Here is a 10493-nt window from a genome sequence, read left to right on the forward strand (position 1 = left end):
TTACAATCCAGAAATAAAAAATTAAAGGAACTAAATAATAAAATAAGTGAAGATTATATAATTCACAAAATAGTAGAGGGAGTAAAAGCCTTAGTGAGTTAAAATAAGGTTTCTGCACTGCCCACTGTTTCTGTCCCTCACATGTAGCTGGTGGTCCTGTAAGGGTCCTCGGGTACCTTACCTCAGGGATAGGAACTGACCCATACCACCCTATCACCTAAATCAGAAACATTTATTCCTGCTCATGGCAAGAATTGCTGTCAAGTTCAGCTGCCCCAGCTATTTTCTTTGACCATATTCCAGGTGGCAAGCATAAATGTGCCTCCAAAGGCACATTCCCTCCCCCTTGCTTTCATTGTTCTGGCACTGAGCTTGTACCCAGCTTTTCCTCACCACCTCCTGGTCCTTGTGACAGTAATGTGTACATGTGAGGGCCCAGCAGTTGGACTTAGTGGCAGTGAAGAGCAGTGAAATAATTTTTTTCTGGTAAATAAAATGTTTATCAGACTAAATTTATACCCTTGCTTTATCCTCTCTGCTAGTGGAGATTTCCATGCTGTAAGGATTGGCCACAGAGGTGTGATGGGTTTCATTCAGCAGCTGTATTTTTATATCCAGTACAAAGATGACTTGTATAGTAGCCACATTGCTAAAAATCAGTGTGCAAATTGAGGATTTCTAAACTGAGTTTTACAGTGTATTAAGAAGCAGTAAAGAGATTCTTTATTTCTCTATGGAACTTATAAGTAGTTTGACTCATGGTCATGAGTTCTTTGAGCTGGTATGTACTGTTTTTGCGATCTGAGTTTTTTATGCACTACATTAACTGGTGGAGGGGGCTTAGCAAGGTTACCCCTGCAACTTAATAGGAAAAAGTGGTTTTTCTAATGCATCTTTTGCGTAATTATTTTCTCATTGGAAGCAGTGTCTTTTCTGTTTTATAGATATTATTGAAATGGATTCGAAGCGTGTGCCTAGAGATAAGCTGGCCTGCATCACCAAGTGCAGCAAGCACATCTTCAACGCCATCAAGATCACCAAGAATGAGCCGGCCTCAGCCGATGACTTCCTACCCACTCTCATCTACATTGTGCTGAAGGGTAACCCCCCGCGCCTTCAATCTAATATTCAGTATATCACCCGCTTCTGCAACCCAAGCCGATTGATGACTGGGGAGGATGGCTACTATTTCACCAATCTGGTAAGTATTTTTTGGTGTTGTGTAGAAGGATCATGAAGGTAATTATTTTAGGGATATGATGGGTCACTCACAGGCCATGACAGGTTAACACTCCTGAGTTGCGGAGTCAGCATAACTGCAGGTGCTTGCTTGGTGTCACAGAGCACATGTGACCAGGCCGTGCAGACACCCCACCTCCCAGCACTTGACCAGAGACCATGGCACTCTTACGGGAAACATGACAGCCACACGGAGGGACTCTGCTGCTGTTGGCCATCGCTCTGCAGGGCCCTGGGTGTCAGAGCCAATAAACTAAGTGGGTTGTTTCAACCATGAATAAGTCAGATCCTGAACTTTGATTCATTTTATTAAAAGATTTAACATTTATTTCTACAAGGTACCTCCTAGAAGTAAATACTGAGATATTTAGATATTTTTAAAAGGCCAGTTTAGTGGGTGTGAAATTATTTTCAACTATTGTTTTGCTACAGTACTAATTGATTCTAGACAAGGCAATAGTAAAATATATATATATATATATCTAAATTATAAGGCCAAATACTTCTCTTTGCTGACCGCTACACTGCATGTTTGCTTAGACTAGATTTACCTTCAAGCCAATGAATTTGAGCCTCAAACACCTCATGTGTTTGTGTCCTGTACTGGACGTTGTTCAGGGTGATGGGAGAGGAAGCTGGGGGGTGTACAGAATTGCTTCTGGTACATTGTCTAAAAAGACAGGTACTCGAATCTCCAAGTCTCCAGAAATTTGTTGTGATTTATCTGTACATCCTAAATATGTATTCACTTTTGTGCCTAATTTTGTTTGTCTTCTTTTTCCCTTTTAAGTGGGTTTCCAAAAGCATATGAGCTTCAGGTCCCTTAAAACCTGGGCCTGCTCTTGTTACTCATCACCCTCAGCCATTGTGCCCCGCCACCCGCACCTGGGGAGTGTGGTTTGCAGGCGGAGGGACTTAGGAATGCTTTTTCCAAATGGATGCTTGCACCATTATTTGGAGCACTCTTATTTCTTAACATAAGTAAAATATACACTTGATTACTAGAAAAGAGCCTTTTGGACTCAGCTGTTATCTAGAGAGGATTAGACAATCTGGAAATCCTGAGAAGCCTGGAGAGACAAGGTAGTAGGAGGAAATGAAGCAAGATCAGGAGATGTTTGGGGGAGCCCTTGTTGTTGAAACTGGAGGTTACTGGTTCACTTACACTCTGCAGCTTCCCGGTGGGCCCCTGACCTACAGCTTTTACTATGTTTGCACTGTCTCTCTTCCTCCTGTTTTTGCCCGACTCAGTCAGCTTCTATTCTCCTTTCTCCCATGAAACTGCTTTGGCAAAAGTACAAAATCTGCCAGTTGCCAAACCCCATGTGGAACTCTCAGTCTTCATCTCACTTTAACGTTCTTGATGGCTCCGTTGCTCTTGAATTTAGGTCCCTTGGCTTCCATAGTGCCACCCCTTCTTGTCTCTCTGTGGGCTTTGTGTCCTCTGCTTCCTCTTGAGTTGTGTTGCTCCCAGGGGTTCTGTTCCCTGTGCATCTCTCTGCCTAGGCTGTCTTCTCTGGTCACAGCTCTGCTGGTCACCTATATAGCAATGACCCACAGGGTTGTGTCACCTGTTTTGACCTTGCACTGAGTTCCACTTCCAGCTACTTGTTGTTTCTCAGATTTAATTTGTTCAAAACTGAAACTGCTTCCCCATCAGATGGTTTTTTTCTTTTCTATATACAGTTGATCCTTGAACAATGTGGGTTTGAAATGCATGGGTCTACTTACATGCAGATTTTTGCAATAAATATTGTAACTGAATTTTCTCTTCCTTACAATTTTCTTAATACAATTTTTTCTCTAATTTACTTTATTGTGTGAATATAGTACATGCTATATATATATAACATACAACGTATGTGTTAATCGACTGTTTATGTTATGGGTAAGGCATCTAGTCAACAGCAGGCTATTAGTAGTTAAGTTTGGGGGTACTCAAAAGTTATACATGGATTTTTTACTTCATGGTGGTTGGTGCCCCTAACCCTACATTGTTCAAGGGTCAACTGTGCACTCTTTCCACTAGTGGCAGTGTTATATATTCATTCACCCAAACCAAGAGTGTTAGGGTTGTCTTAGATTCCTCCTCTCTCCAGGTAATGGGCTTCAGTGAGTCCACAGACACAGTTGGAACCCATTCAGAAGGGTCAGATGGACACATTCTCATCAGATGAATCAATTATAATAGATTTGCTGAATATTTCTTAAAGAGATGATTTGCTTTTTTATGAGTAATAATGTGGGATCCTGTGAATGAGTTTCTCACCTGCCTATTTCCCTGTTTATAGTGCACATTTTTCTTGTGAAAATAACTTGTTTTAAATGTGAAAATGGTACGTGCTTCTTATAGAAAGGTTTAATCAGTATAAGAAGGTATAACTGGCAGATACCTTTTTCACTGACTGCTTGTCCTCGTATTTCTGTAATAATAATTGTTGCCACTTATTCATTGCTTATGAATGAAGCATACTACATGTGTTATGGTGTTTAATTCTCAGAATAAATCTGGGTGGGATTTCTCCCATTTTCCTCATATGGAAATCTCACAGAGCTTAGGTAATTTTCCTAGCGTCCCACAGCTCTTGGCTACCAAGTGACAGAGGTAACAACTCGGACTGTCTTGTTTCAAAACTTGTTCTTTTGACCATGTGATTACAATAGCTCTTTGAGGACTGGTGATCTGTGTGCCACAGTGGTCCCTGGGGACACACCCAGTGTCTGGCCCCTGCCCAAGTAGGCACCGTGGGCTGGCAAGACCTCAGAAGGTAATGGTGTGTATTCTTTTTTTTTATTGCTGCTCTGATTGGGTGTTTTTTGCTTCCTTATGTTCAAAGTCACTGATTTGATTCTCAGCTCCATCCATTCTACTGTTGATTCCCTGTAAATGATCTTTATTTCAATTAGTGTATCCTTCATTTCTGATTGATCCTTTTTCATGTTGTTGAGGTCTTCATTAAGTTCATTGAGCACCCTTATAACCAGTATTATATAAAATGTTAAAGGGTCTTCTTTAAGAAGAAGAAGATAAAAAGTATGAACAATAAAATAGCAATAAATACATATTTGTCAACAATTGAATCTAAAAAACAAAATAAGTGAACAAGTGAAACAGAAACAGAATCATAGATACAGTAAACATTTTGATGGTTGTCAAATGGGAGGCGGTTGGGGGATGGGTGAAAAGGTTGAGGGGTTCAGAAGTGCACATTGGCAGTTAGAGAACTGTCACAAGTATAAAGTACAGCATAGGGCATATAGTCAGTAATAGTCTAATAACTGTGTATGGTGTCAGATGGGTGTGAGATTTATCAGGATAATCACTTATATAGGTATGTAATGTCTAATTACTGGGTGTATACTGAAGCTAATACAGGGTCCGAAACAAATAACTACCCCCCTTTAATTACAAAATCCTTTATTACAAAATCATAAGCACATGATTCTGTAACATAACAATATCACAGTCAAGCCCACCATATGACATTTTAGGTGAAATGTTCAAATTAAAACTATAAATTATTACACCCATAGTATTACTCTACCAACCACACTGAAGCAGGCATTACTTCTGTGGTATAATCATGTATGCCAACTGTAATCAATAATAAAAAACAATTAGGTAAATAAATAAACTTTTAAAAAACGGGAATGGTTTTATAGAGTGGGCCCCCCCCCCTTCAGTACTTGGCCTTGGAGCTCCTCCTAGCTGCAACAGTGGTTCCTTTGCCCCGCAACGTGGCAGGGAAGCAGAGCGTCTCTGGCTTCAAGGAATTGTTTAGTTTTTGTCTGCAGGAAGCTCTGTAGCAGCCAGTGTAGAACAAATGCCGAAGGTGCCTCCTCAAATACTTCACTCTGTTCAAGACCTTAGCACCTTTGAACAACCTAAGCAGAGAACTAAATTCCCGACAGTTGAGTTCAATGGGTGTTAGCAATTAGATTTTCTTTTTAAGGAAGAAATGTATTGTTTCACATGAGACCAGAAAGGAAATGTGATTGGCTATGAGTTGGTAGTTTTTAAAACTAAAGTCCATGGAGTTCATTAGACTATTTTGTCTACTTTTGCTTCAGTTTGAAATTTTCCATAGTAAGAGGATTTTTAAAAATCTGTTTAAATGTTTGTAGCTTTCCTTATATGACTATAATAAATAACATTCTCTTTTTTTTTTTTTGTAGTGCTGCGCTGTGGCTTTCATTGAGAAATTAGATGCCCAGTCTTTGAATTTAAGTCAGGAAGATTTTGATAGATACATGTCTGGCCAGACTTCTCCCAGAAAGCAAGAGTCTGAGAATTGGTCTCCTGATGCTTGTTTAGGTGTCAAGCAAATGTATAAGAACTTGGATCTCCTGTCTCAGTTGAATGAACGACAGGAAAGGATTATGAATGAAGCCAAGAAACTTGAAAAAGATCTAATAGATTGGACGGATGGAATTGCAAAAAAGGTTCAAGACATTGTTGAGAAATGTCCACTTGAAATTAAGCCCCCAAATCAGTCTTTAGCAGCTATTGACTCTGAAAATGTTGAAAATGATAAACTTCCTCCACCGTTGCAACCTCAGGTTTATGCAGGATGATAAAAATGCACATGGATAGTATTTATTTGAACCTAAATTGTAGCTAGCCCTTACTACAGTCCACTGACCAAGTTATAGAATATAACTTAATTGTTTATAAATGTCAGAGAATTTTTAAAGGTACAGTTTGTAAGGATTGTTTTTGTTTTGTTTTGTTTTCCTGGCAGGGGAAGCTTAGTAAATAATAAAGTACTATTTATTTGAGTTACTGAAATAGATTCATTTAAGGCTTGTGTGAAGATTCTGTCTAAACCTGTTTTTTCCATGGTTTCCCTCTGTGCTTCCTCATGGTGGTCAGTGTGGGGTAGACTGGGGTAAATAATTGCCTCTTTAAGGGTAAAACAAATGAATGCTACAAAAATGTATGTTTAAGGGAATTCAATGGTACCACTACTCTGTAAGTTGAAATAATTTTATAATTGTAAAGATAGAAGATATATTGATAAGTAAGTATATAAAATTGTAAATATGTAAAGAAAAGGAATGGTGTGTGCTGTGCATGGCATTTCATGTGTTCATTGTCTTTGTTGTTTAAAATAGTAGATTGAATGTTCGCCTTTAACACCATTGTATTTGGTTTGCCCACTAAAGTGAATGTTGAAGCGTGTAGACATACTCTCCTTAAAGTGTTGACTCCATCTTTAACGATATGGTAACCCTGACTTTGAGGTCCTATATAGCCAGAGACTATGACACTATTGGGGTTCGGGATAACTTAAGTCATATAAAATCGCTGCTCAGTATAGTCAATTGAAGGCTTTGATCCATGCTTCTCATACTTCTTTCCTCTCTGCATTCAGCAAATATTTATTGAGCTTGCTCAGGGTCAAAGGGCAGAGGTATGAGTGGGGCCCTGCTGGTGAGAGCTAAAGTGCAGGGGGTACCTTTCACTTCCATAGTAGACTTCTGACTTTGTGGACAAGCCAGACACATGTCATATAAACCTCTTTTGGGGTTCCTGAGTCTCAGTACTGTTGACATTTGGGGCCTGAAGGGTTTTTGTTGTGGGGGCTGCCCTGTGAATTATGGGATGTTTAGCAACATCTCTAGTCTCCATATCCACTAGATGCTAGGAGTATCCCCCATGGTAGTGAAAAATCATCTTCAGACATTGTTACCCGGTGGGGCAGGTGGGGGAGCTCAATTAACCACTGATCTCTTTTGTAAGCAAGAGAGTACTCCTGGCAGTTAATATGACGGAACCAAAGAATACTGCATTGAATGCACAGTATAATGTTAACCGATACCGTTTCAGTGAGGCTTTACAGCCACTGTCAGTGTGGAACTTCTTCTAATTCTAATGCAGCCTCTCATAACCTGAATATGCCGTTTATGATCCTCCTTCCCATCAGTGATTTCTGCACATCATCAGTGTGCCTGTGAAACGGCATCATTCTCAGGGCATCAATCTTGAACAAGGTCGTGTCACGCAAAGAAAGTTTCCTTTGCTTTCCCAATATACCTTGCTAATCATGTACCACAAATTCGTAGTGCAGTCACTTTGGAATAAAGCTAAGGTAAGCGTAAGGCTTTTTATCCTTAAATTTACATATAAAATCCATGAAGTTGACACATCCATTGTCATAAAGCACTGAAGACATGAAGTAGTTCACTGAGTCAGCTGATTACCAAGTTCAAATAGAATGGAATGAGTTACTATCAAATACCAATGAGAATTCGTTCACAGAGTCTGCTCTTAGAAACATGGGCCCAATTGATTTTCATAGAGAGCTTTCCCCCTTTTTTTTTTCCTATGTACTTTCTAGGTGCTAATCCAGATATGCACATTCTTAATTCTCCTGGGAATAAATAGTTCTTTCAATCATTGTATATTATGTTTGTTAAATAAAATGTGCATATCTGTCTCCCACTAAAGCTGTCTTTTGGTTTCTTACATATCTTTAAAGCAATTTGTTGAATTGACTTTTTTGCATATATTTATATTGGTTGAATACTTCAGGTATGGACTCTTGCCTAGGTAGAGGCTTAAACTTCTCTTAAGTAAGTTAGCATTAGTACTACGGCCAGAGTTTCTGTTTTCTTATCCAGAAAGTATTGATATTTTATGTACTATAAATATGATTACAATAAATCTTTGGAACAGAAGTCCTTATCAATAAAGTTTCATGATCCATTCCTCTTCCAGATTTTGGTTCTTCATCTTAGGAAAATGTACATTATTGTATCTAATAGAGAGCTGTTATAGCCTGGTGGTTGAGGACATAAACTTGAGCTAGAAGGCTTGAATTTGGTTTTGAATTTTGACTCTGCCACTTACCTTACTAGCTCTTTGGCCTTGGGCAGGTCTCTCCTGTTTCACATACCTTATCTGTGAACTGGGGATAAGAATAGTCCATGCTTCAGGGGGTAGTTGTGAGAAATAAATGACTTAGGACAATACCTAGCATTGCTAAGTGCTCAAGTGATAGCTATTATTTGTAGGTTATTTTTCTATGTAGGATACTTAACAATTGATATTGAAACTATTACTAAATTTCACTAGTGAGATATGAAATGTTAAAATAGCCATTAAAAGTAACTGGAGTATTCCCAGATAAGGTCAGGTTAAAGGAGTTTATCATCACCAAGCCATTATATGAAATATTAAAGGGACTTATCTAAGAAAAAGAAGACAAAAAACATGAACAGTAAAATGACAACTCACAACTATCAACAAATGAACCTAAAAGAAAAGAACAACAATGAAAACAAAAACTAAGGAAACAACCAGAACAGGAACAGAATGAGAGAAATGGACATCACATGTTGGGAGTTCAGTGGGGAGGGGGAAGGGAGGAATGGGGGGAAAGGAACAGGGAAGAAGAAGCTTCTTAGGTATAGGAAACAGAAGACTCAAAACTTACATGTACAACCCATGGACATGAACTAAGGTGGGGGATGCTGAAGGGTTGGGGGTGCAGGGTGGAGGGGGGTAAAGGGGGAAAAATTGGGACAACTGTAATAGTATAATCAATAATAAAAAAAGCTAAAACACTCAGCAAAGTGGTAATAGAGGGAGCATTCCTCAATATAATAAAGGCCATATATGAGAGACCTACAGCCAACATCATACTCAATGGGCAAAAATTAAAATCTTTTCCACTAAGATCAGGAACAAGACAAGGCTGTCCACTTTCACCACTTCTATTCAATATAGTACTGGAAGTTTTAGCCACAGCAATCAGACAAGAAAAAGAAATAAAAGGCATCCAAATTGGAAAGGAGGAAACAAAACGGTCACTGTTTGCAGATAACATGATAGTATATATAGAAAATCCTATAGACTCCACCAAAAAACTGCTTGACCTAATAAATGAATTTGACAAAACAGCGGTATACAATGTCAATATCCAGAAATCAAAGGCATTTCTGTACACTAACAATGAAACAGCAGAAGCAGAGATCAAGGAAAAAAACCCCATTTGAAATAGCAAAAAGAAAAATAAAATATCTAGGAATAAACCTAACCAAAGAAGTAAAAGACCTATATTCAGAGAACTACATAACACTCAGGAAAGAAATCAAGGAAGACACAAACAAATGGAAACATATACCGTGTTCATGGATTGGAAGAATTAATATAATCAAAATGTCCATACTACCCAAAGCAATTTACACATTCAATGCAATTTCTATTAAAGTACCAATGGCATATTTCACATAGAACAAACACTTCAAAAATTTATATGGAATCATAAACGACCCCAAACAGCTGCTTCAATTTTGAGAAAGAAGAGTAAAGTAGGAGGGATCACAATACCCTACACTAAACTATACTACAAGTCCACTGTAATCAAAACAGCCTGGTACTGGCATAAAAACAGGCACATAGACCAATGGAACAGAACAGAGAGCCCAGAAATAAACCCAAGTCTCTATGGTTAATTAATATTTGACAAAGGAGGCAGCAACATAAAATGGAGTAAAAATAGCCTCTTCAACAAATGGTGTTGGGAGAACTGGACAGCCACGTGCAAAAAAAATGAAACTTGAGCACCAACTTACACCATATACAAAAATAAATTCAAGGTGGATAAAAGACTCAAATATAAAACGTGACACCATTAAAGTCCTAGAGGAGAACGTAGGTAGGAAAATCTCATATTTCACGCAGAAACTTTCTTACTGACGTGTCCCCTAGAGCAAGGGACATAAAGGGAAGAATAAACAAATGGGACCTCATCAAAATTAAAAGCTTCTGCACAGCTAAAGAAAACAGTATCAAAATTAAAAGAGAACCAACTGTATGGGAAAACATATTTGCCAATGATACCTCAGACAAGGGTTTAATCTCCAAAATATATAAAGAACTCACACGACTGCACTCTAAGAAGACAAGGAATCCAATTAAAAAATGGGCAAAGGACTTGAACTGACACTTCTCCAAGGAGGACATACAAAAAATCCAAAGACACATGAAACGATATTCAATATCGCTAGCTATCAGAGAGATGCAAATTAAAAACACAATGAGATACTTCATACCAGTCAGAATGGCCGTCATAAACAAAGCAACAAACAAGTGTTGGAGGGGTTGTGGAGAAAAGGGGTCCCTAGGGCACTGTTGGTGGGACTGCAGACTGGTACAACCACTATGGAAAGCAGTATGGAACTTCCTCAGAAAACTAAAAATGGATCTGCCTTTTGACCCTGCAATTCCACTGCTGGGACTCTATCTT

General features: G+C 38.7%; 1 protein-coding gene across 4 annotated transcripts in view; it reads left to right on the forward strand.

Annotated features, from left to right (window-relative positions):
• Window positions 1-7689, forward strand: part of RABGEF1 (RAB guanine nucleotide exchange factor 1) — a 66591-nt gene extending 58902 nt beyond the window's left edge. For all 4 annotated transcript variants that reach the window (XM_045819294.1, XM_045819296.1, XM_045819295.1 and 1 more), the window contains 2 exons: window positions 945-1201; window positions 5416-7689. In XM_045819294.1, coding sequence (XP_045675250.1) covers window positions 945-1201; window positions 5416-5814 — 656 coding nt within the window. In that variant the 3' untranslated portion in view covers window positions 5815-7689. The remainder of the gene's footprint in view (window positions 1-944; window positions 1202-5415) is intronic.
• The last annotated feature ends 2804 nt before the right edge of the window (window positions 7690-10493 follow it).

This window comes from Phyllostomus hastatus, unplaced genomic scaffold (assembly GCF_019186645.2).
Source record: "Phyllostomus hastatus isolate PE091 unplaced genomic scaffold, TTU_PhHast_1.1 phas_scaffold_385, whole genome shotgun sequence".
In the NCBI taxonomy this organism is placed as follows: Eukaryota; Metazoa; Chordata; class Mammalia; order Chiroptera; family Phyllostomidae; genus Phyllostomus; species Phyllostomus hastatus.